The sequence below is a fragment of the Pongo pygmaeus genome, chromosome 3 (genome assembly GCF_028885625.2).
Source record: "Pongo pygmaeus isolate AG05252 chromosome 3, NHGRI_mPonPyg2-v2.0_pri, whole genome shotgun sequence".
NCBI lineage: Eukaryota > Metazoa > Chordata > Mammalia > Primates > Hominidae > Pongo > Pongo pygmaeus.
This window is the reverse complement of record NC_072376.2, coordinates 119,727,683-119,755,457: the sequence shown is the minus strand read 5'-3', so window position 1 is coordinate 119,755,457 and position 27,775 is coordinate 119,727,683. Positions and strand designations below refer to the sequence as shown.

Here is a 27,775-nt window from a genome sequence, read left to right as displayed (position 1 = left end):
GCGTTGTTTTGGGGGAAAATAAGAGTCACCAACGTTCTCACTTAGCGACAAGTTTAATTCGTACTCATGGACATGCGCCAGGATCAGGTGTGAAAGTTGTGAAATCTAGGTCCAAAAATTCTGAAGAGGATGCTGCTAGTATCCTCCCCTGGCGGCTAGCTGCCTTCTAACTTCAAGCTGTGGCTCAATGCTTGGATTTCTCTGCTCCTGGACATTAGTGTCTGCGAAGCAGAAATGCAATAACTTTCGAACAATCCCTTGCTTTGCTTGGGAAGTCTCGCACTTGGCCACCAGACATCACCGAACTCAGCGCTTGTCTCCTGCAGCACTTCCGTGGCTCGCTGAACGGCTGCCACTGGCGCCCCCAAGCGCCAGCGCGTCCCAGTCGTTCCCGGAGCCGCCTTCGATCTTCGGCCCAAGGGAATTGGACCTGGAGAGACCCGGGGGCTGACAGGAATGGCTTCTCTTGTAATTCCCAGGGGCTAGAAGGCAGGAAGCCAAGGAAGACAGGATCTCAAAGGCTCCCTGCCCCCGTTCATTCCTATCTGGGATCTCCTTTTCGCAAAAAGAGCAGTTGCCTGGCATGGTAAAGATGCTCAATAGAGCTGTGAGGTTCAAACCCTTGGAGCGTACCCAGAGCATCTCCTTCTTCCCAGTCCCTCAGAGACATAGACATGTGCTACGAGTGCGGCGGGGCCCGGGGTTCTGAAGGAGGAGACTAAAAAGACCCAAATCGAACAGGCTTATCTTTTCCCTTCTTTGGCCAGCCCCTTTCCTTCCAGACCCTCTATCCGGATCATTGGCCACCACCTGGCGCACCTATGTGGCTCCAGCTTCATACACTCCCTGGGAGGCACAGTCTAAAACCAAAGGTGAGAGCACAAAGAACACAATACTAATGAACAGATGCGCAGATGCTCACTTCTCTAAAGCTTCCATAGGGCTTTTCCAGCTCTCCTCGCGAAGTCAGGGGCTGAAGATGGGTGGGAAGATCTAAGGAAGGGTGGCGGCGATCACATGGTGGCAGCTTGCCCCACTCCGTTTCCACCTTTGCCCTCTGCCTATTTCCAAAGACCTCTCCAAACCCCTGGAGTTGTTGTCAGGAATTAGGAGCCCCTATGTTCCATTCACCTCATGGAAAAGCTAGATCCCCCTTTTCCAGTAGTTGTGGGTGGAGACAGAGCGGGAGGATGAGGAGGAGGAAAAGCTGGAGTGAAAGCCGCAGAAGGAGAAGCAGCACGCAGAGAGGAGGGGGGCGGAAGCGGTGGGGAGTGAGAGAAAAGTTTTCACTCTTTGTCACTCTTGAATTGAGGGCGGAGGTAAAAAAAAAAAAAAAAAAAAAAAAAAAAAAAAAAAAAGCCTCACTGTGGGAAGCTATAAAAAGCAAAGAGGACGGGAGAGAGAGCAGAGAGACAGAAAGCGGGAGCCCGCGGCGAGGGTAGCGCAAGTCCGCTCCCTAGGCATCGCTGCGCTGGCAGCTGTTCGCTGTCTCTTGTGAGTCAGGGGACAACGCTTCGGGGCAACTGTGAGTGCGCGTGTGGAGGACCTCGGTTCTCTTCAGATCTTGAGGATTCGGTCCGGGGACGTCTCCTGATCCCCTACAAAAGCGCCTGCTAACTTTGAAAAGGAGCATTGTGTCCTGCAAAATTTAACACATAAAGGATAGGAAAAGAGAGGAGAGAAAAGCAACTGAGTTGAAGGAGAAAGAGCTGGTGCAGGCCTCCCGATCAATTAAGAGGAGAATTAAACCGCCGAGATCCCGGCGGGACCAAGGAGGTGCGGGGCAAGAAGCAACGGAAGCGGTGCGATCCACAGGGCTGGGTTTTCTTGCACCTTGGGTCACGCCTCCTTGGCGAGAAAGCGCCTTGCCTTTGATTGCTTCCAGTTATTGCAGAACTTCCTGCCCTGGTGGAGAAGCGGGTCTCGCTTGGGTTCCGCTAATTTCTGTCCTGAGGCGTGAGACTGAGTTCATAGGGTCCTGGGTCCCCGAACCAGGAAGGGTTGAGGGAACACAATCTGCAAGCCCCCGCGCCCCGAGTGAGGGGCCCCGTGTTGGGGTCCTCCCTCCCTTTGCATTCCCACCCCTCCGGGCTTTGCGTCTTCCTGGGGACCCCCTCGCCGGGAGATGGCCGCGTTGATGCGGTGCAAGGATTCGTCCTGCTGCCTGCTCCTACTGGCCGCGGTGCTGATGGTGGAGAGCTCACAGATCGGCAGTTCGCGGGCCAAACTCAACTCCATCAAGTCCTCTCTGGGCGGGGAGACGCCTGCTCAGGCCGCCAATCGATCTGCGGGCATATACCAAGGACTGGCATTCGGCGGCAGTAAGAAGGGCAAAAACCTGGGGCAGGTAGGAAAACCCCCAAACACATTCTTCAGACAGAAGAGGCAGGGGCCACCTCTCCTGGGCTAGCAGTTTGCCGTTGCATCCCGCAACATTCGGAGCGTGGCCACAGATATAGAGAACAGGCTGCTGGGGAGGGATTCCCCTAACAGGGTCTGCGTGGGCGGGGGGTGTCTGGGTGGCTGCTGGTCCTGCACTGCACGGAGTGAACTGATTAGGGTTCTGTCTCACCTTTGCTCTGGGGCGTGGGCATGTATCAAGATCTAGTGCTTTCCTGTGGAGAAAGTGGTCAGGATAGTCCTTCCATTTAACACTGTGATGCAACCGATGAAGATGTTAATAGCATTTAACCTATAGCACCTAATAACGTGCCAGGCACAGTTCTAAGCGTTTTACATATTCACTCATCTAATCTTCACAACTCTGTGAGCTAGATGCTGTTGCTTTCCCATTCTGCTAATGAAGTAATTGAGGCACGGATTGATTAACGATTTGCCCAAGGCACACAGCTAGTATAAGTGGCAGAGCGGGATTTCAGTCTAGACATTGAGATACTGGGCGTTTAACCGTTATATTTTACAATCCGGAGGGGACATTACTCCTTTTCAGGATCTCCTTCCCTCCCAACCACTTTCTCTCTTCAAAGAAGTAAGGTCACAGACAAAACAACTGCAGTAGACGCGCATTTCTCACGCAGAATTGTACATAAATCACCCGGAAGGAAGCAAAATGATGAGATGACAATGACAGCGTCGTAGGCGCCAGCGATACAGCAGGACACTGAAGTCGTTTTTGAGAGAGGGAACTTTCCGCAGGCGCCTCTGTCTCTGTCACACAGACAGATAGATTGAAAGCCACTTGCAAACAGTTATACAAATAGACACGCACAGAGATGAGCGCGCACACTCGGTACCAGCTGTGGCTGGCGCGCTGTGGCCAGGAGAGGGGGCTCTGTGGGCACTGGGAATCATGACAGCTCCCCCTTCCGCTCCTTTTGTGGGAAGCCAAAACTGAGAAAGCCATTTTGCCAATGGCACACGCACCTCGCACAGCACAAGTGTCAACCCCTGGCGGCGGCCCACGCCCCAGAGATACGAGTTTCCTTGAAGCCGACTGATGCTGCTGTTTTGCGCGCTCTCGGTGTCCTCCGCCGCCCCTGTCCACAGCGCAGCCAGCCGGGTGAAGTTTGGTTGAGAGGGTCAAGCCATTCTGGGATGAACAGAGAGACAAGACCCGGGCTTGGCCCCCTACTGCCCTCTCACGGGGACAATTTTGCAGTTTTGCTAGTTTTGCAGTTCCAGAACTATTCCCAGAGCTTTGAAATGTGAACCATTTCAGCTCTCCTTTCAAGGGATTACAAAATCAGCAATCAGATTTTTTTTTAAGGTCTCAGGAAAAATAAGAAAGTACATATACGTTCAGGCAAACATAACCGTTGCACATCCTTACACACGTGCACATGCCTACGCGCTTATGTGACCACTTCCATTCGCTTTTTCTCTCCTGGGAGACATCCCAGGATTTTCAATAGCAATGATCCTAACAGTTTCTTAGAAGTCTGTCATGAAATGGAACAGGGATTAGAAAGAATGGGTGCTCTCAATCCAAATCATGACTCCTCTAATGCTACTGACTTCAAATTTCATGTTCCCAGTTGAAAAAAGCTTAATGTGTAGTTCCCCCAAGGACACAGGGAAGGACTCAATAGTCCTGAGGTTCCTTTCCATTCTAATCTATGTATTTTCTGGGAATTTTTGTAAAGCGCTTTTTGTTTCTGTCCCACTATTGGGCCCACACACCTGATGTTCCTCTGTCAGAAAATCAGTTACATGCATCTTTTCATTAGCCTTAGCGTTACACAGGGGAGACTGAGGGATGCATCCCAGAACCTAGCTTCTTTTTTATGTTTTAATACTGTATCTGTATGTAAATCAGTATAAAATATGTTTTTATGGTGCTACCTCTCCAAATAGCTACTTAATTATGCTTCTTAAAGAGTTTGGAAGTCTACTTACATCACCTTAAATTGAGAATTTATTTATTTATTTATTTATTTCACAAATGAGTTTAATTTCTTATATGCCTTTCATAACATAGCAGTTCTATGGAATATATTTTATTATATTTACTTAACTGGAATCCTAGATTGTTAAAATTTGACATTAGGCTTGTGAAAAAAATGTTAACATATTCAAGATAAAGGTAAAACAAAATAAAATACTGAGTTGAATAGCAGGAGGCTGGCTGGCAAATGTGAAAATTTCATTTAGTGTATTCTTTAATGAATGATCTAAAGTATGTACTATTATGAAGAAACAAATAGTAAAATATTTTCTCTCTGAAGTAAAAAGAATAATTGTTTGGATACTTATGGGTCTCTTAATCTTTTTTATTCTATAGTTATGTGGTCCCCAACATTCTTAGTATTATTATTTTCAGAAATGAAATGGAAATTAGAAAGGCTATTACGGGGAAGATGTTATTTCCTTTTGTAGAGAAAAACTCAAGAATAGAAATGTAGCTGAGCTGAATTTTTAGGCATCACAATAGTAAAATATGATTGAAAATATTGGAATTAATGTGTCAACTAATCAAATTAGCTAATCATATAGTATCATCCTAAGACCTAATAAGTTTGATTTCCCCCAATTCCCTTTATACTTGAAAGACGATGTTGAAATATATTCCTTTCAGGGATACAGGAGGAAGAAGCTCTAGGATGCAGCTTCAAGTAGGCAGATTGGAAACTTAGTCCTTGGTGTTCTTTCTCCTAAATGGATGTTGAAAATAGCCTACTTTAATTTTTCAGGATAGAGAATTAAATATTCCCACTGCAGAAGAAATTCTTGAATAAATTTGCATCAATGTTTTAATTTGCCTTTTCATTTGCAGCTATTGCTAATAAGTACTGCATGTATGTACAGTATATGTATACAGGCTAAATTAAGTTTCAGACTGTTACTAATATATTTACATAATATATAAATATTTATGCATTTTAATATATATGTCAATTTCTAAGGAGACTGTTTCAGATGTTCTAAATTAAAAGTAATTTCAAACAAAATCTTCAATATCATGTGAATAAATATATTTTGATGAAGTATGCCATTTCTCGATACTATCCCTAAAGTTTGAGGTGTTGACTTTTATGGACCACCTTCAAAACAAGTTTTAAAAATCCAAACTACTAAAAAAATCAAGCTTTGCAATTCACATATTTTTCTGTGTGAATGAAAAACCTTTGGATTTGTGTTTGTAATTGCTTATTTTATTCTTCTCGTTTTGTCTTTTTGAGATGGGCAGATGAATTTAATTTGAATGCAATGCAGTAGCATTTTGCAATTCTTTTAAAAGTGACTAGAATAGTGATATTTATAGTTATATTTTAAATGTAGATAAACTTTCTGGCATGTATTTCTAAAAAGAAGCTATGGTTTAACATAAATTCAGATTCTATGATTTTCTGATATGACTTGGACACTTCAAGGATAGTGGTTTGGATGAAGTTATGTTGTGAGAAAAGAATTCTTGAAATTCATTGAAAGAGAAGCTTGAACGAGTTGACTAAAGAGCACTAATATTTGTAGATTGCATTTTCTTTAATGAAAGTATGCTGTATCTGTATGCACAAACATTCATGAAAGTGCTCACTGAAATAAACTATATACTCTATTTTCGGTAAGTGATCTCTTCACTTTCTGAAATTATCCATGATTTTTTTTCTAACCTCCGCCCAACTTTCTCCTGCTTAGGAGTAAATAATCTGATAGCCTCTCTGGACATTGACTAACACTAAACATAATCGGGAAAGCTAATCACTTTTACGATTAAATTTTAAGAAATAAAGGAATTTGAAATAATCTACATTAACGTTCCTTTCCTCTCACCATGAATTATAGAAAATTGATAGTTGATGCAAGTGGAAAGTTAGCTCGTGAATAGCAAGAAAAGTATTTTAATGATAATCTAATATGAACATCCATCATTTTATTTTTGTGTTAGACTAGAGAGCACAAGAGGACAAAGTTGCTCAAACTTACTCCAGCTGTGACTCTGACCCTGTCATAATCTTCTTGAATATTCTTCTCCAATACAAACTTTTGCACCCTCGTCTCCTTTCCAAGATATTTTGAAACTTATAATTTTAAGATTAGGTAAGGCAATGTCATAGAACTATAGCCAGTATATTCTGATCTGGGAAAATATTGGCTCTTCTTCATTTCCTTATAAAATTGCTTTAAATGTACATTAAAATAATGGGTTACATTTTAGAAGAAAGTTATAATAGTTAACATATTTACCATTTTAGACTCAGTCGCTAATGGCTGTTTATTCTTTAGTATTGAATTAACAGCAAAATCAATTACAATCTTATTTCTGCCTGTGACTTTCTGACAGCCTGTTGGAGTTGTTCTACTTCCTTATGCCTCTAGTCACTTGTGCTCATTTATAACAAGGAGATAAACCTGTTTTTAGTTATGTATCTGATTGTTGAAAAGGTTTATGTGATATTTGTGTCTGCCTGAGCCCCTTACTACGTCCTTTTTTTAAAAATCCAAAAGCATAAACCAAAAGGAAGTAAGGCTAATCATAATTGATAGACATATTGCATTATGTAGCATCGCTTTAAGATTACACAGAAAGATTTAATACAGAATGCATAAGAAAAATTTAGTATTACTATCTAAGGTAAGCAAAGGTCAATTTTCTCTTCCTCCTCTGCTACTCTTGGCAGGAACTAGAGCAGAATAACATATTTTTCTCTAATTGTTGTGTTAGGACAAACATAAAGCATTCTTTCAAAGAAGTCAGTCGATATAACATTTGGTAGATTCTTTTCTTTGTAATGGCAAATTGAATCAAAGAAAACTTTAAGGCAGAAAGATTTCAATATCCTGTTTAATTTTTTTTAACAGAAGTAATTAGTTTATGTATCACTAACAACAGAATTGCTACTCTAACATGTATTCCACAACCCCTGAATCTGTACAACAGATTATATTTTGGGAACCTTAATAATAGTTTAGATTTTTCTATGTGCTTTAAATATAAATTCAGAAATAGAATCAGCAAAAATACAAAAGTAGTAAATTTTTAAAAAATGTTACTTATCTTTTTCCACAGAGTCAAAAGGGACAAATGGACATCAGATATCCTTTTAAATACTTCGCAGTATCTAATTTAAAACAAAACAATCTAGAGCAAAAAAGAACAAATCTACAATTTTAAAAAATCAATAAGCAAATAAGTACATTAAATGACAAAACAAATAAAAATATCACAATTAGGGAAAATGACTTCTCAAAGTGGCAGATCTGTCCAAACCTTTCCAAAGAGACATTAGATCTTCATGTTATACTTTATCATCTGGAATAGGATCGTTCTTTCTTCAGGGAAATAGAAGAAGTGAGTGATCTTTGGGTATATTATTTCCTTAAACTAGCTTGCAAGAACTTACGGCACACAATAAGTTATAATAAGGGGTACCATTAATTGATTATTCACTCTGTGCCAGGCATGAAACTAAATCCTCAATTGCATTAACTCTTTTGATCCTCTAGGCAGCCTTTTGAAGCAAATCCTAGTATCATCCTTATTTTTATAAATGATGAAACATTTAATAAATAATAAAGATATTCCTGAGACATAGAGAGGTTACACAATGTGTACAAGTCACACCGCGGTAAATGGAGAAAGCTAAAGTTCAAACCTAAGCAATCTAATATTAGAACCCATATATTAAACCACCTGCTTATGCCGCTACAATATGCTGTTTATTCTGAGTTTAGGAGAGAACGTGAACCCTTACTCTTCTCTCTCTATACTTGAGTGACATGGGTATAACTCCAATTTCATTAAAAGTCACAACAAAATCCAAACTCCCTGTTGCTCCCAGCTGCTACTCTGAGAAGTCTAAAGTATGTTAGTACTTCATGGATACTAAGGCAGGCACCATAGCAATACATTATTTTCATCTCTGCCTCTACTTGTCCCCCTGCCCTCCCACATACCCCTACCTTTCCTCTACTCTTTCCCATTAAAGTATAAATTATAGTGTCACCCCAAGTAGAAGGTAGATTCTGTTGCATAAAGCTTATTCTCTCTTCTTTCTTCACACCCAGCAACAAACTCCCCTGTCCTCATCTTCCTGAATCTGAATGTCTCTATGTGACAGAGAAGCACAGGCTTTCCCAACGGTTTCTCTGCAATGGCTGTGTTTGTTTGGCTGACATGTCTTACATCCTGATCAGACTGGGGAAGTTCTCTAAATTTAGAGTCTTATATTGCTTTTGCTTTTTCCTTACCTTTGACCCCTTCTAGCTGCCGTTCAGATAATCAGATGATCTGTATCAGCATCACAGCACTACAATTTCAAACAGGTTTTAAATTCCACTCACCACTGATTAGCTTAACGGGTTTGGAAAAGTCACTTAATCTCTCTAGTCTTTCCTTTTTTTTAGTATACCCATAAAATAGGGATAACAATAACAACAACAACCATAAGAGTAATAATGCTTAACTTACTGGGCAATGGGGAGAATCACATGAGATAATATATATGAAAAAAACTTTGAAGAATAAGAAAGTGCACTTAGTTATTCTGCTGATGTCATTATTACCACTGCCATTACAGAAATAAGTAAAGTCAAATGCTCATGCACCAAATAAGAAGTGACCTCTTAATCTTCCCCTCCAAGTTGGGCAGGGGTGACTAAACTAATGCATATGATATACAAGAAGGAAATAAATGAACTCAATTACTCTGAGACTAAGAATTATAAAGCAAAACAAGACAACATAAACATACACATATACCTGATGTCACATTTCTACTATTTAATGTTTACATTAAGAGAGAGGATAAGTCAATGTTGTAGAAAATAAGCAAGCTGACAAATAAGTAATTAGTGGAATTGTGGAAACAGCATGGAAACAATGGTACCTCAGATGTTAAAAATACAATCATGGCCGGGCGCGGTGGCTCACGCCTATAATCCCAGCACTTTGGGAGGCAGAGGAGGGCGGATCACGAGGTCAGGAGATCGAGACCATCCTGGATAACACGGTGAAACCCCGTCTCTACTAAAAAATACAAAAAATTAGCCAGGCGTGGTGGCGGGCCCCTGTAGTCCCAGCTACTCGGGAGGCTGAGGCAGGAGAATGGCGTGAACTCGGGAGGCGAAGCTTGCAGTGAGCCGAGATCACGCCGCTGTACTCTAGCCTGGGCGACAGAGCGAGACTCCGTCTCAAAAAAAATAACAAAAAAATACAATCATAATAGATGGAGGTCATAAGCAAGACAATATTAGTTGTTTAACCACAAGAACCAAAATAATTGAACAGCATATTAGTCTGCTTCTAAAAGTATTAATTTGATATTTTCCAGAGTGAGATAGCCCCTGCACAGACAAGATTCTTGACACTTTCTACATAGTGTATTGGCCAAGACAGCTTGCTAGGATTTTGGAAGGCTGACAACCTTTGTTGAATGTCAGCTGTCTCTTCCAGGAGGACTCAGAAACTGGGAATTCATTGTTTCCATATCATTTTCTTTCTTTTTTTTTTTCATTTTGAGATTTTTGGTGATTTATGTAAATTGAAATATTTTATTAATGTTAAATCAAGAGTGAAACACATTTCATGGAAGCATGTGATAAATTTCATTTAACATATTGGAAACAAACTGCCAGTAAATGTTTCTGTCTGGTAATGGACTAAAAAATCTTCATCCAAATGAGAGGCAGAGGGAAGATTATCATTTAATATCACCTGAAATTACAATCACATTCAAATAATGGTTTTCACATTCTATTTCCTCTCAACCCTTTGAAATTTGGAGCAACAGGTATTGTGTTAGTCTTCTGAAATCGAGTCTTTTTTCCCCATTAACTGTGCTCTGTACTCTCAGCAGCCTATTGTCTAGTCCTTATGCCTAATTTATTTTTTGCGTGTTTACTATTATGGTATTTCTGTTTTCTTCTCTGGTTCATTCCTCTTTATTTTCTTCACTTATTTCTCTACACTTATCTAACTATAAATGTGAGCATTTCCTCCAGCTCGCTCAACAGTTCTCTTTTCTTTCTGTTCCACTTTCTCTTCTTTACTGACATTATTTTCCTTTTTGGAATCACCTGCCACATATGCAGCTATCTACTTTTAGCTTTATAAAATTTTAAGCCCCATTTCTTGCTCAACTGTTTTGGAAATCCTGCCAGAAATAACAGCAACCACAACAGAAAAATCCTTGATAACAAAAATTACACCTTGTCTGTTAACCTCATATTTTCTGGAGTCGGGCAACAAAGTCTTCATGATTTCTCATAGTTACCAAAAAAGCCTGTACATTAATTAAAGCTATAACAATCAAGTCTGATTGCTGAAAATTCGTTCTGTGCTCTGGTCTGTTTCATCACTCACAGGTGCCGAAAGAACGCTATGTAGGTTCTTACCAAAATAGGTGCTTTTTTTTCTTTAACCCTACTTAATTTAATATTTGGAGTTTAAATAGACTTCCATTTTTTTCTCTGTGATGGACTTGTTAAAGAAACTCATGTCTGATTAAAATGTGCAAGTAACTATGACTTAAGCTCATAAAATGTTAATATAATATTCACAAATATTTTAAACAGTATATATTTATCTTTATATCTTGAATTACATACTAAAGGGTTTTTTTGATATTTACTTTTCATAAATAATATTTTATTAATTTTCAATGTGAAAAACTTTCTTAACATTTACTTTCAACCTGATAAGACTCTTTTAAAATGTTTGAATATTTTAATAACCAAGTAACAGGATTCTTCAAATGTGCTTAAATATTATCATTAAAGATAGAGAATTTTACAGAAAGGACCAAAAGAAACTTTATTATCTAAAAGTTTCAAGAACTTATACAACAGACTAAAGCAGGACACAGAACTGGATGACACATCGGGAATTGTCTGATTTAAGTTGTTCATTTTACACATGAGGAAATCTGATTAAGAGATGTTTCATGATCTGCCCAATATACTATAATCAATGCCTCTGACAAAGAAATTCTCACTGGAACTTGCATCCTCTGACTTCTAATATAAACATTTCAAATAATCAGAAGCAATGCTTTCTGTTAAATCTTGAATAAGAAAGCTCTGTGGAAGAATTACATTCAGTTGCCTTAAATTTATTAACTACCTGGTGGGAGATAAATTATATGTAGACACTTTTTCAGCTCTACATTTGTGTAGGTCAAAATGTATTATCAAAGTTTACAATGTCACGATGACAGCTGTGTCAATAAGTTTTAAACAAAATTAATGAAAGGAAGTGGCTTTGACTGTATTGTCATTGCTTACTTTCTCAGTCCTGATACTTTAAAGACATGGTTAGCAAGAAGCCTGGCTGGAAAGTCTGCACAGCAATGTCAGGAGCACACAAAAGAAGGGACAAAAGTGGTGGTGGGGCTGCTAAGAATGCAGGCTGCTTGTCCTTTGTCCAAGTGCCAACTAGGATAGAGGCCAATGGCTTTTAAACTTTAAATATATTTTACATTGTGATTCTGTATCCTCCCTTCTCCACTCACACTCCTGAAAAAAGTTTCAAAAATAAACTCTCTTACAGTAGGTAATGCAGTATGACTTTTAAATTTTAGTCCTTTTCTTCTCTTCTTCTCTTCTGCTGTGTGCTATTCTATCAGTCTGTTCTATCTTTAAAAAAATTTTTTAAAATGTAAATCATTATTCATTGAATCGATTTGAATACCACCGACCCATTAGACTACTGCCCTTCCCTGGCAGAGAACTTGGGGCACTGTGCTTGGAGATCAGCAGTGTTTTAGGAAGACACTGTCTCAGAATCAGCTCCAGTGAGGGGTGCTGGAAGCAGCCTGAGCTTCATGTAGAGAAATATCCATCTTCCCAGTCCTCTCCCAGTTTCCCTTCTTCAGACTCATGTGGACCTCTGACTCAGAGGGATGGACCTCTTTGCCTGGGGATATGCTTAACCTCTTCCTCTCTCTCCACTTCAGGAGTAAGTGAGCCATAACTATGAAACATTTTATACTCTGATGTTTCATACATGATTAATCTGTGTCTGTTACCCATGTTCAATCTGGGTATATGCCTTGTGCACTATCACACTTTCATTTCTAAGAACATACTGTTGAAGGTGGTTACGATTTCTGCATGGGACAGCAGGTGAGCCTGAAAGATCATCGGATATCAATTTAGAAGAAAACCTTGTTAGCCTATTTTTTAAAAATATGCACGACCTCAAATAAATTGTATAACACATTTAAGCCTTAGCTTTTTCATCAGTAAAATGGTTGTCATAATAGTAAGTCCTTTCTCCATCTCTTTGCAAAGCATAAAACACTACTTATTTGCCTCAACATCATTAGAGGATATTTTACGAAAAAGAAATTTAAGTCCATGCCACCCTGAATTTGTAAAGTGCAAATCTGAATTAAGCAGTTAGAATCAACCAGAGAATAATTTATAATTTTGGAATCATGAATTTAGTTTCTGTTTTGATGGATTACTTTTTAAAAATATGGGTGGAAAGATTGAAAGTAGAAGTTTTTTTGTTTTCTTTTTTCCTTTTCTCTATTTGTTTTGATTTTCTTGGATTTGTTTTAAAAATTAGTATCAGTAGTCATACTTTCATATTTCTGATAAGAACTTAGTCTTTTGTTCTTGCAGGCAGGCTACAAACAGCTTTCTCGCCTGCTGTTAGAATATCCTGTCTATTCAAGAAGAGCCCTATGTCTTTATTTTTTTCTGTCATGCCTGGGATGTGTTACCATTTACATATTTTCAAAACACCTTGAAAGGCTTGACAAGAGTCTCAATAATAGATATCAGTATATTTTTAAGGTTCTGAAACTAAGCTTTAGGATCATATTTTGGACACATTATAGGTTACAGGCTTCAGAATAGACAAAGTTCAGAGAAATAACCAATTGTAAAGCTAGGTTGTATTGGTGCAAAACCACATAGATTAGGACAAAGGAAATATATTTTGTCAAAAACTTTTTAAAGAAGAAAGTGAGTGTTTTTCAAAGCTGTTGAAAACACATTTTATATTGTTACACAAGCATCAAACAATGTAATAGGTCCATTTATTCATATTATATGTGCAGGAATCTCAGAGTGGTAACATAATAAATATACATATAATAATATAAGGGTAAAATTTGTGTTCAGAGAACTAGTGTGATTCTTTTTAAATTATTGTTAATAGGTTTTATTGGTTTTTTACAGTAGTTTTCGTTTCAAAAAATAGTTGAACCAAAAGTATAGTAAGTTTCCATAAACTCCCTTACCTCCTTCTTTCCCTAGCTTCCACTATGATTTGTAGTTTGCATTAGTGTGGTAAATTTGTTACAACTGATGAGTCAATGTTGATACATTATTATTAATAAAACCCATACACAAGGGCTCACTCTTTGTGTTGTGCATTCTATAGGTTTTGATAAATGTATAATGACATTTATCCATAATTATAGTATCACAAAGAATGGTTTCACTGTCCTAAAAATCCTCTGTGTTCCACCTATTTACCCATTCCTCCTCTCTAATGCCTGATATTCATTGATCTTTGTACTGTATTTAGTTTTGTCTCACCCAGGATCTCATGCAGTTGTAATCATACCATATGTAGCCATTTCAGATTGGCTTCTTTCACTTAGTAGTATATATTTAAGATTCTTCCATGTCTTTTCACGGTGATTGTTTTATTTTTATAAGCTAAAATTGTTTTCCAAATAAATGAAAACTCTTAATTTTATCCAGCTCTGAGTGTAATCTTTGACTTCCGGTTTACTCAATATGTGAGCAAAAGTAATTAATTATATAAACATGATTATTACTCTTTAATAACATGAAGAAAAGTTGAAGATTATACTCTATGGAAAAATTGCAAAGAGGGAGACTATTGTGGCAAAAATTAGGCCAAGGATTATAAGCTATCAATTATATGATTAGATTATCAGTAAAAGTTCTATATATCCACCTTCCCAGGGGTTACATCTACCTGGACATCTGACAGGCAACTCAAATTGAACATGTTCCAAAACTAAAAACAGTATTTGTTTCTCTTAAACTTGCTTCCCCTCTTGTATTCCATATAAAGGTTATTAGCATCGCCACCCAACCATTTGACCAAGTTAGAAACAATCTAGTCTTCCTGCTTTCTATCCCTCCTCCAAAGCAATTATACTGTAATTAATAGGATTCTACTTCTTCCCTAATATTAATCCTTTTTTACTGACTTATTGCTATCCCAATTTTTCATTGCCTTGGTTCAGACCATTGTTATTTCTCAATAGATTACTACAATATTGTAAATGTTTCCTACTCTCTGAAACATTATCTACACTACTTCTAAAGTGAGCTTCCTAATGTAAAAATCTGATCAGTATATTCTCCATCTATGTCCATTTCTAAAACATGAAGTCTAAACTCCTCAACATGGCACACAATGCCATCAATTATCTTATTTCTCTCTACTGTGTCCCTCAAGGCACACAGCTCATGAGTAGCAGAGCTGGGATTTAAGGCCAAGCAGTCTTACTTAAGTCTGTATACTTAACCTACTTAATCACTGTGCCAGGCTGTCTCATATAAGTTGGAGGCCAGAGAAACCAGCTACAGACCTTCTATTGGTATATTTCAAAATTCAGATGTGATTCAAATTCTTCAGATAAGTCAGTCAACTTGCTAATTGCTTACTTCTTAAGTGTATGAGATGCTATGATCACAGTCAACAAACATTTAGGACAAAGTATACGTAGCAATAAAAACAAACGTAATGCACTTGAAGCATCTAGTTGAAATTTTAAGGTTGAAAGAGGTTCCCAGAAATTGTCTAGTTCTTGATTCCATCTCTAATACGGTTTTAGAATTGGACAATTTCATGAGATTTTCTTTTTCATAAAGATTTCCAACGGTGAACATTTTTATTTTATCTCTTAGTTATCTAGTTAACTTCAGTTAAGGATGGAAACATTCTGCTTTTTGCTGAAAGTGAAGCAAATGAATAAAATAAACTGGATATCAATGTCCACTGAAAAACCTTTCCTCATTAACAGAAAATGTAATCAAGGGATTTTAGTAATTCTTCACAGACTGGCTCTTTTGGCAGACAGTCAGGCTGACTTGTAGGTACAAGCAAGCTACCTCCACAAACAGTCAGGAAAAGATCTGATTGTGCTGGGCATTATGCTGACATTGTAAAGAATTGATGTCTGTTTTCTCCCCCCAAATATTGTAGGAGAAATTGAAGTTTGATTTTTTTTTGCCTTCATAAATGATTCACTGTTCCCTGAGAAGGTCTTATTCTAACTTTGTAATTTTCAAATCACTTAAGAAATATTAGTGAGAAGAAGCAGGCTCACAGGGAAGTAGAAGTATGGGGAGAAATAACTAAGTTGGAGTGTAGGAATCGGCGGTGACCTGAACATGGATTGGTGGAGAGGTGTCAGTAAAGTGGACAAGAACTTACTACAGGTAGGGCAGAGCAACAGAAAATGTGCTGAAATATATCAAACTAAGACAGTTGATAAAGACGCAAGTTTAAAATATTGTCATAGATTTTGTAATCAAGCATGCTTAAACATTATTTTCCATATTAGTCACCACAGAGAACTCATTCCTTTGATATTTTTATGTAGAACGTTCTTTAGAAATTGATTTTAGAAGTAGTTTACATGTTTGTTTATTTTAGGCCATGACTTTGGGGCCATAAAAACATCATACATATTGATTAACACACCACATTCAAAATATTTGGCTCTGAGTGGCTTTTTGTTGTTTCCATGAACAAAGTACCCCATAGAAGGTGAGAATATCAAATGAATGTATTGTTTCTCCAAATAAGTTTTTGAAACTCTAATAAACATTCTGAGTCAAGGATTCAGCATTGTGATTATAATTGTAAACCTTTCAATATCAATTGCTGTAAGGTGGAAAACCCTCAGTTGTGTTTAGAAAGTCTTAAAATTTAAAATATAATGGAATATTATTTTATAATCTGGTCTTTTCCATTAGAAGAATGTGGTCAAAATTCATGTAATATGCTTATTATTTCCAAAAGAATCATTGTGTTCCAGAAGCAGTTAATGAACCCAGGTCAGTGGTATGTTCTCCACCCCAAACCCATGCTTTTTCTGAAAAAGGAGGCAGGAACAAATCATACTCAGTGCAATTCCCCAGAGTCCAGTCTGGTGGCACATGTTACTTCATGTGCAACTTAGTTAAAATGTGCGCACAGAGACACACACACACACACACACTAAGCCTGTCAAAAATTATTTTTAAAATGAGTTCAATTGTTTTAGATTCCACATGTAAGTGAAAACATGCATTATTTGTCTTTCTGTGCATGGCTTGATTTAATTATTCTACAATGTATTTAATAATCATAATATTACTTGTACCCATAGATTTATACAATTCTAAATTGTCAATTTACAATAAATTTGTTTTTAATTTTAAAAAGTTATTTTTTAAAAAATGCAAACCTGTCCTATTAAAATTAAGAGGAAAGACTAAACTTAACCCCATAAAAATGTTCTTGCAGTTGTTCAAATTAATACAATGCTTCCACAGTACTCTTTGGAAATCCTTGTAAATTTCTTGTTTGCCTATTTGCCCTGCTGCTCTGCTGCTATCTTCCAACACTTTTCAGGAGGAAATGGCTTTTTAACAAGAAAAATCCTCTTAAAATTACATTTCCAAGTGGGTCCTGGACACAGCATCTGCAATGCATTGTAACATTTTTGGTCTTTTTAAAAATTCTCATTGTTAAAAGCATAAGTGGCCAATACTCAGGTCTTCTGCCACAGCCATCCCAGTGATTGACTACAAATTGAACTGAAGTGTGTACTGTGAATTTTCTTGTTAGAAAATAAAAGCTTTCAACACAAAGAAAGAAACTATATTTGATGGCCTGAATCTTACAAAATTAAGACCTAAAAATATAACCCTGTTTTTTACTAGAAATCAATAAAAAATAGTGTAGCTCAACCTTACCACTAATTTTTTTTAAATGTCCACTTCTGGGAGAGTCAGACACTAACAAAGAATATACTCTAATGGTAGGACCAAGATGTTCTGGATACTCAAGGACTATTTCAAATATCTTAGGAAAACAAAGCCAAAGCACTGAACACATAATTCATGACAAATCCATGCTATTGGAATTAAGAATTGTACACTCAGTGAAGTTTCAATAGCAAACATTATAGTGATATTTAATGTAAGGTATTGAGGGAGTGATATTCTGTAATTAAGATGCATGGAAAGGAAAGGAAGAACATAACTGACTGCTGCTTTTAACACAATGATGAACAAAATCAATTAGGATAAACAGACCAACTTCCAAATCATAGTCATTAACTGTGGATAATGCAGTCTGACATTAAATGTGGTATCAGTATACTACTCTAGTATATTCCTAGCAATATCCTACATACAGAATTAGTGTGACTAGATATTTGAGAAATACATTCTTGTTTCTGGAAGATAGTGACAGCTAACATTTGCGGGCACTTACTTTATACCAGGAATTTCATGTTGACTCACTTAACCTTCCCTAAACCCTGTAAGCTTCTGTTATGTGCAGAGTACTCAGTAACTCTTTGAAGGAGGTAATCAAGCAGGAAGGATGATGCCAGGAAAGTGACCATATAGGTTTTGGGCAAGCTCAATATTTGGTATCTGTGATCCCATATGACTCAGTTTCAAACTCAGAATTATTTGATTAAAATTTTAATATAGGACAGTGTTGTCTCGTTAAGTGAGAAGACCACTTGAATTTTGTTTTTGTTTTTGTTTTTCTAAAAGTGAATGAGATTGGTTTCTTCCCAAGTTGGAGTTCTATTTTGTTTTGTTTTAGGAGGTTAACATCTCTATACAGCTGTGCCCATAAACTCTGGAAACGTTGAAGTTCTTCTCGTCTCTGAGGAGAAAATCCAAAATGACCATAATATTCAAGAGGAGCAGGTTGTAAATCTCTCTTCAAAGCAAAAAACAAACAAACAACAAAAACAACTAAAAACCACCACCAACAAAAAATAACATTTTAAATACCTGATAGCTACTAGTAGTTACCGAAAGGTAGCAGATTGCAAAACAAGGACTTAAAGATTGTTGGCAGGAAATTCAGTTCCCCAAATTGCAAGAGTGTTAGTTTATACTTTTTTAGATGTCAGTTTTAGTAGGAAAAAAGATAGGCAGTTAATACTAATTATTCAATAGAGTTTGTATTGTCCACTGTGTTTCCTTTGACCAGATTTTCAATGATTAGGACAAGGTATGGGTCAAATATTGCATCACGTTTTAGAAGGGCTAGGAAAGAGAGATATTCTCTTGTTGGTCTGATTGTCACAAACCCAGCAACCCATAGAGCATTTTTGGAATGTGCACATGTTTAACACCTGGAATTATAGTCATACTTCATCTGTCACCAGAATGAAAAGCCAACGGCTGACTAAAGGAGAATTTCTGAGGCAATTCTTCTGGAGCTAGCAATGTACCCTACTTGTCATCTCTCAGATATGAGCCTTTAATCCCCTCTTCCTAAAATTGTTTATTTTAAAATAAGAGAAAGGCTAGGGATGTTACAACCGAGTTCAGAGCTTTCTCTTTTAAGAATCTAATCCTTCAAACCCATCTTCAGCAAAGAAACTGGCATTTCATGTGCCGAGCAGATGCTGTTCTGCAGCTCTGGCCAGCCCACATGTACAGCTGGGCCGGTCTGGCACACAGGTGTTCTAATTTGGACCTTCTTGAAATTCTGACACCACACTCTCCTCCATTGGGAAGTACGACTTGGCTATGCTATTTTCTAGTGACAACAGATATACTGACTTAACAAAAACAGCTCCAGCTAAGGTGATAACATAACCCTCTGGCTCAGACTGAGCTCAGATCGAGGGTGTATGGTGTGTTCTAAGAGTCTGGGCCAACTTTTTTATTTTGATTTCCTCTTTTATATTGTGTATTGTCATTCATGTTTCCTCCCTTCCCCTCTCAGAATTTTGGGTACTTCTAAGAAGGGCGGAAACATCCCTTGGTGGGAAAAATGCTAGAGTAATCAAACAAACAAAGCTAAAAATTTGTACTGAAATGGGTGTTTTTTCAATTATTGGTAAATATTGAGCAACCACATTCCAAAGTTAAGTAGTCTGCAAGCATTTAAAAATGAGAAAAACTGGCAAATGTATTAAACTTTTCACAGCATTTGACAAAACTACTGTAAAAGTAAAAGGAGATTTCAAAAATATAGGCAATAAAGAAGAAATGTCATTGCTGTTCCTTCTTCATAATCTTTTATATAATCATTTCAGTCTCACCAAAAATATTTCTCAGTGCAGAGCCCAGATGTTTTAAAGTTTTTTTTTTTTTTCAAGAAAGCAATATTTAAGAACTTTTCCATTCCTTTCCATCTTAGTAACAGCTGCTTCTAACAACCGCTTATAATAAGCATGGCTAAATAGGAAAAATAATAGTGGAAATGAATGAGGAAAGTAGATTGTATCACGGTTTAGAGCTTTATATTGTGTCATTACTTGGTCTCTGATTCTCTCTCTCTAACAAAAACACAATTTTTAAAATTGTCTCAATTACTAAAACCCACTCATCTTCACTCAAGTGTGCCTTAAAAAATCAATGGGCTCTGCCTTTAAACAGCTATAATTGCTAAGCTCAAGAGGAAACTAAAAAATTATTATCCTGAAGGGATTTTATCCCATTGCATTAAGATAACTTCAACCTTTGCCATTAATCTAAAATGAATCATATATTGAAGAGATACTCTGATTTTCAAAAAGGAATCTTTGTTCTACAGAATGGTGAGCTTGATATTGATTCTGGACTACATTATAGAATGGATGATAAAGTTACTTACGGAAATAGAGATACCTAAGAAACAACATAGGTTTACTCAGAATGAATTATGACAAACTAATTTCATTTATTTAACATGGGGACTGGTATGAGTATGACATTTCATCCTCACCATCTCTAGTCACTCCTTTTGTGACTTAATGGTCTTCCAGCTTTAAATACCACTATATGCCGATGACTCTCATATTTATATCTGTAGGCAAAATGCCTCTCTTGAACTACACATTAATATATTCAAGTGCCTACTTAACATTTCCACTACGAGATATTTCATATTCAGCATGTCCAAATCCCATCTTTTCCCTTTCCCAAACCTGCTGCACCCATGGTTTTCTCCATCTCAATTGATGGTAAATCTAGTTTTCCAATTGCTCAACCAAAAGCCTTGGATTCATCCATAACTTTTCTCTTTCCCATATACACATATTCAGACCATTAAGAAAGCCCCTTAGCTCTATCTTCAAAACACATCCTTAGATCCAAAATGCATCTTTATAAAAGTATGATAGTACCTTACAGAAAAATAGCTAAAAACAGTAAAAACAAATTAAAGACTAGAATAAAAGTTGCTCACCAAAAAGGAGTCTAGGGTTTGTTTTTCTCTGTCTACATTTAAAACATTAAAAAGAATTGAGGCCGGGCGCGGTGGCTCACGCCTGTAATCCCAGCCCTTTGGGAGGCCGAGGCGGGCTGATCACGAGGTCAGGAGATCAAGACCATGCTGGCTAACACGATGAAACCCTGTCTCTACTAAAAATACAAAAAATTAGCTGGGCGAGGTGGTGAGCGCCTGTAGTCCCAGCTACTTGGGAGGCTGAGGCAGGAGAATGGCGTGAACCCCGGAGGGCGGAGCCTGCAGTGAGCCGAGATCGCACCACTGCACTCCAACCCGGGCGACAGCGAGACTTCATCTCAAAAAAAAAAAAAAAAAAAAAAAAAGAATTGATATTCTAGAAACAAATTAAATAATCAAGTCTGTCACTGCCAGAGCAGGGAAAATTACCAAGTAGCATTTGTTATTGCTCTATAACAATGGAAATCTTTTATTTTCCACATGTTAACTGTGTTTTCTTCATGTCTTTAATTTTTTAAAAGTTTTCTTCTATGTTATGGTACACATATAGCAAACAGTGGGTGCTAAGCAAACAAAGAGAATGACTTTTTATATTTTCCGCGATGTTCTCTAATGCTGTTCAGGTAAGATGGCGACTTAGCTCCCCAGACTCAGACTTTCAAATAAGTTTGCTCTAATTTGACTCTTTGGAAGAGCAGGCCTTATTTGTTGCTTAAGGTTAAGAAAAATTATATCACACAAGAGGTGTTATGACAATGTTACCATACCATTTATCATATGTTCCAATTTTTATCATAAGTATTGAAATTTTCTCTTTTAATTTTCACTCCTATTACCAATATTCTTTATCTATCACAGTGGTACATAGACATTTGAGGGAAATTGTATTTTGTTTTAGCAAATAAAAGCATCTGCTTTTGCCTAAATTTTAGGTTATTCTGTGACCCCATTAATAGAAATTAGTATTCATGTATTAAGAGAGATGAAAAGTACAATTATTTAACTGACACTGTGGTATTCACAAATTAACCAACAAAACAAATTAGAGAGGCTAGATATAGATTGAGACATAGATCATTGAGGGAAAAAGGAACTATTTAAAAAGTCATGCTGGAAAACATTGGGTAACAATGTGGGAAAAAGTGGTATTTGAACACTATGTTACTACATACAAAAATTAATTTCCAATGAATTAGTGTTTTAAAGGTAAGAATACTAGTTTATCCAATGTACTATGAAGAAAATAGAAAACAGGCCACTAATTGGGAGATGTATGTAGTGCCTGTTGTCAACCTAAATCCCGTATGTCTAAAGATTCCTGTTTAGAATATACACAAAGTCCTATAAATCAATAAGGAGTTACCATAGAGATAAACCATCCAGTAAAAATGGGTAAAATACATGAAAAGGCACTTGACAGAAAAGCAAAATAATGGCTAATAAGTATTTGTATAGGGCCCCGATCTTAGTAGTAGCAAAGAGAATGCAATTTAACATACTGATCTTCCCTATTATGACATTAGATTATCAAAACTTAAGAATATTAACAATACCAAGTGTATAGGTACCTATGTGAAACTTTAACATTATGGTTCATGGGGGTGTAATTACGGCAATCACTTGGCAATATCTTATAATTCTGGATATTCATATACATTATGATCTTGAAATTCTACTTCTAGGAATATAACCCACAGAAATGTTTCAGCACATGCACAAGAAGATATGTGTAAAATGGACCATAGAACCACTGCTTGTTATATCAAAAGACAAGAAACAACCCAAATGTTCATCATCAAGATAATGTATATATAAATTGGGGTAGATTAACACCAGGGAGTTAACACTGGTGAATAAATAAATAATCTACAGTTAGAAATAAACATGAATGAAGATTTGAAATACAATGGCTACTGATAGAAGACTGTGTGTGTGTGTGTTTGTGTGTGTGTGTGTGTAGAACCTATTTTTAATTTTGTTTATAGTTGACTGAGACATAATTGTACATGTTTATGAGGTGCAGTGTGTTGTTTCAATACATGTGAACATTGTAAAATGATCAAATCAGGGCATTTAGCATATCCATCACCTCAAACTTTTATCATTTATTTGTGGGGATAACTTTTAAATCTTCTTTTCTAGCTATCCTGAAATATATTATACATTGTTATTAGCTATAGTTGATTTTCTATGTAATAGAACACCATAACATATTCTTCCTATCTAACTGTAACTTTGTACCCCATGACCAGTCCCTCCCCATCCCTCTCCCTGCTCCCCTCCCTTCTTAGTCTCTGGTAAACACTATTGTAGTCTATAATTCTATGAGATCAACTTTTTTAGATGCTAAATATGAGTGAAATAATGCAGTATTTGTCTTTCTTTGCATGGCTTATTTTACTCAACATAATGTCCTTCAGGTTTATCTATGTTGCTGCAAATGACAGGATTTCATTCCTTTATATAGCTCAATAGTATTCTATTGTGTATATATGCCACATTTTCTTTATTCATTCATCTGTTGATGGACTTTTAGGTTGATTCCATCTCTTGACTATTGTAAATCATGCTACAATAAACATGAGAGTGCAGGTGTCTCTTTGACATGTGGATTTCAATTCTTTTGGATATGTACTCAGAAATGGAATTGCTGTATCATGTCATAGTTCTATTGCTAATTTTCTGAGGGAACTCCATACTGTTTGTTATAATGGCTGCATTAATTTTCATTTCCACCAACAGTGTATGAGTTCCACTTTTTCCACTTCCTTGCCGGTATTTGTTATTTTGTCTTTTTGATAGTAGCCATTCTCCACATTTCTCTGATGATTACTGATGTTTAGCATTTTGTCATATAATATCTCTTCTTTTGAAAAATGTCTATTAAGGTCTTTTGCCCATTTTTAAATGAGATTATTTGTTTTTTGCTAGGGAGTGGTTTGAGTTCCTTATATATTCTAAATATCAACCCCTTGTCAGATGCATAGTTTGCACATATTTTATCCCATTTTGTAGATTTCCTCTCTGCTCTCCCCATTGTTTCTTTTTTCTGTTTTGAAGCTTTTTAGTTTGATGCAATCCCATGTGTCTATTTTTGCTTTTGTTGCCTGTGCTTTTGAGACCCTATCTAAAAATTTATTGCCCAGGCCAGTGTCATAAAGCATTTCTCCTGCATTTTTTCCTGGTGGTTTTATAATTTCAGGTGTAACTGAATTAAGTAGTTAATCCATTTTAAGTTGATTTTTATGTATGTGAGAGATAGTCTAATTTCATTCTTTTACATGTGTATATCCAGTTTTCCCAGCACCGTTTATTAAAGAGACTGTCCTTTCCCTAATGTGTGTTCTTGGTAAATCTACTGAAAATTAAGTGGTTGTAAATGTGTAGATTTATTTCTGGGTTCTCTATTTTGTTCCATTGGTTTATGTGTCTGTTTTTATGCCAATACTATGCTATTTTGTTTACAATAACTTTGTAATGTATTTTGAAGTCAGGTATTAATAGTATGATGCCTACAGCTTTGTTCTTTTTGCTCAAGAGTGCTTTGTCTATTCAGGATCCTTTGTGGTTCTATACAAGTTTTAGGATCGTTTCCTCTATTTCTGTATATCATCTATTTTTTAAAGATTACCCAAACAAGCAAAGAAAAGATAAATAATATGAAGGATAGTGGTAATTTTGGAGGGAGTCAAGGAGTTGGGATAGGGGAGGTACACTAAATAGAGGCAAATTATTGGTATTGTTATAGTTCTTGGGTTGGATGGTGGGTTCACTCTTGTGGTTGATAATCTAAAGATGTTTAAATATATTTTGCATTTATAAAATATACTTAAAATATTGAAAAATATATAAAATATATTAAGAGATAATATAAAAGAAAGATCTGAGAATCTTTGTCTAACTTGGGGATCTTCCATTCAGGTAAGATACCTGCAGATGGGAGACAAGGGAGAGGCCGATATCTCTGAGTACATCCTCTGAAAAGTGTTATTTTAAAAGCACTTTATAGAGAGCATATGTTGTAATATCATGATAAACAGTATTAGAGAAAGTTTTATAAAAGTAGAACTTGGACCTTAGAGAATGCAGTTAAAGCTTTTACAAGTTTCCTCCAAGAACAATGACAAAACCCTTTCCCATTCTCACACTTCCCCACCTTCTGGAATATTAACTTGATATATGAACTAGTATATTCTTCTGTTACCCACCATCTTTGAAAATATCCTATTTTGAGTACTTTCTACCTAACTTAGACACACTTTTCTTTTAGAAAAGCATTCATGGCTCCCAGAAACCATCCCTTCTGCAAAACATATCTCCAACCTATTGCTGTGACTTCCTAGGAAATTGGAGAGAGATGAAATTGCTTTTAATGAATGAGGAGAATAAAGAATCACAAAGTCTCAACACAAATAAATACTGATGAAATTTATTTTAATCATACTTACAAAAAACTGTTGCTGAATTGTTCTACTGTGAATGTTCTTTAATCTATTTGCTTCTTAGCCTTCTTACTTATAAAGTAAGTGATGGGTCTTAAACTGTCATAAAACAGGTTTAATTTCTTTAAAATCTGTGTTTAAACTTTTCCTTCAGCAATATTATGTACATGGGATATGAGATCTCTCAGCACTTTAGCTTTGGATAAATTTGCTTGTAACACATGGAGAGTGTGATTAAAATTATTTTTGTTATTTAAATGGCAAGTTGTATCTAGTTAGTGACTTCCTGTTATAAAGGTAATGGAGGAGGTGCTGCTACTCTTTGGGAGCAAAATAGAAATTTACTTTTACTAATATATTAAGATAAAAAATTGTCTTATGCCAGTGATTCTTCAAGTTTGGCCAGGACTCTTTTGAGAAGTCTAAAAGTTCAAAACTCTTTTCATTAATAATACTAAGGTGCTATTTCCTTTTTCTCACTGTATTGACATTTGTATTGATGGTGCAAAACACGTTGGGTAAAATTGTTGATGCTTTAGCAGAAATCAAACTAGTGACAACAAACTGTATGTTGTGTTTTTTATCAACACACTCAAAATAAAATTATACACACACACAAACACACACACACACACACTCAGACAAAGATATATGCCAATTTCCCTTAGGAATGTCCATGATGAAGCAGCAAATGTTATTTTATTACATGTTGACTCTCGAATACACGTATTTTAGATATTTTGTATGACGAATGCAGAGTATGTGTAAAACACTTTTGCTTTTGCTGCATACCAAAATATAATTGTGCAATACTTGAGCTGCGAGCTGGACTGACAGCAATTTTTCACTATTTTTTACCTAAAAAGAATGACTGACAAACAAGGTATGGTTAATTATACTGAATTATTTAGCAAGTATATTTTCAGAAATGAACAAAGTGAATCTTCCACTTTAGGAAAATCAACTCATAATATTTGTTGCCATGATAAGCTTTGAGCTTTCTAGGTCCGCAGAATTCTATGAACCCACATTTTCTACATGAACAATGAACGATATTACAAAATCACAGCGCAAAGTAGACCCAAAGAGTTTGATTGTCACAGAGTGTATGATGTTCATCAATATGGTTTCAGATTCCATATTGCAACTAAATTTTAAGAAACTACCATCTGTCAAGTTTTGTTGTAGTTATCAAAGAAGACTATTCATAATTATATGAAAAAGCTATTAAAATACTCCTCCCCTTTCAAACTGCATATCTGTGTGAAGTCAGATCAAAACATCCACCAAAAAAATTCACATTGCAAGAGACTGGATGCAGAAGTAGATAAAAGTATCCAGCTGTCTTCTATTAAGTGAGACATTAAAGAGATTTTTTAAAATGTAAGACAATGCCATCATGCTTCACTCTACTTTCATTCTTGAAAATTGTTTTTAATTAAAATATGTTATTTATATTAATATCTATGGGTTTTTAATGAATTAATAAATTTTTATTTTTATTTACTAATATGGTAATTATTGATAGATACAACAAACATAAACAAAAGCACTTTGGGGACCTCAGTACTTTTTAAGACTGACAGTGTCCTTAGATCAATAGCTTGAGAACAATTTCCTTAGGCAAATTATTATTCTTTCTTTTCCAGTGATTAGTAGCAAAGTAAATAAAAATTTTCAGGAGTTTCAGGACGTTACAGAAGTAAAAGGAAGGCAACTCGATCCCTTTTTTTCAGTTTGGTGTTCCAGTTTCTGAGACTTGACACTTCTTACTAAAGTTGGACCACATACTTATTCTCTTAATCTTTATTGTGAATCTTTTATGCAACAAGTATTGTCTAGAAGTAGGAATACAGAAAACAGAATATATGTCCCTGTCCTCTCTTAGAAGGATTATTTAAATATTGGATTTAGCTTAAACTGATAACAGTGAAACATTACATTAAAACAGCAATGTATACTTAGTAGATTATTTCAACTTAGAAAATAGGAATAGAATTGTTATCTATTTTATTACCTAATGACTTCATACTTAGCTGTCCTAATAAGGGGTTAAAGCCATACTTTAAAAGGAAATCACTGGACACTTTATAGTTTTAAGCTGATGAGGCTTCAACCAAGAATCATGCTTGTAATTCAAATAAAAGTACATACTATGAGTATAAATATCATATTATTACTTGTTTCCTACTTTAGGGGACGGCAGCCTACTGGTAGGTAAATCAAATCACTCATTTACGTGAAAGGAAAAAACCTACAATTTTTTTTAAGTGTAAAAAACAGCTAATGTAAGGCTATGAAGTGATGGTAAACTTCACAGATGGAAAAATGCTTTGGGATCCCTAGATGAAAATAAATTCTTTTGAAGTATAAATTTGAGGAATTGAGGCACAGTCACCTGGGGCCAAATTCTTATTCTCTGTAATTCGAGGAGAATTCCCACAGAATTACAGAGACTTAGAAACTGGTTAGCAAGTACTCATTTAAAGAAAAGTCTCTGTTAGCCAAAGAGCCTAAAATTGCT

At 36.3% G+C, this 27,775-nt stretch overlaps 1 protein-coding gene across 1 annotated transcript in view; it reads left to right on the top strand.

Moving 5' to 3' along the window:
- Positions 1 to 1,341: 1,341 nt before the first annotated feature.
- DKK2 (dickkopf WNT signaling pathway inhibitor 2) overlaps positions 1,342 to 27,775 on the top strand; it is a 110,370-nt gene continuing 83,936 nt past the window's right edge. Inside the window, exon 1 of the mRNA XM_054484098.2 lies at positions 1,342 to 2,347. Within this exon, the coding sequence (XP_054340073.1) occupies positions 2,126 to 2,347 (222 nt within the window). The 5' untranslated portion in view covers positions 1,342 to 2,125. The remainder of the gene's footprint in view (positions 2,348 to 27,775) is intronic.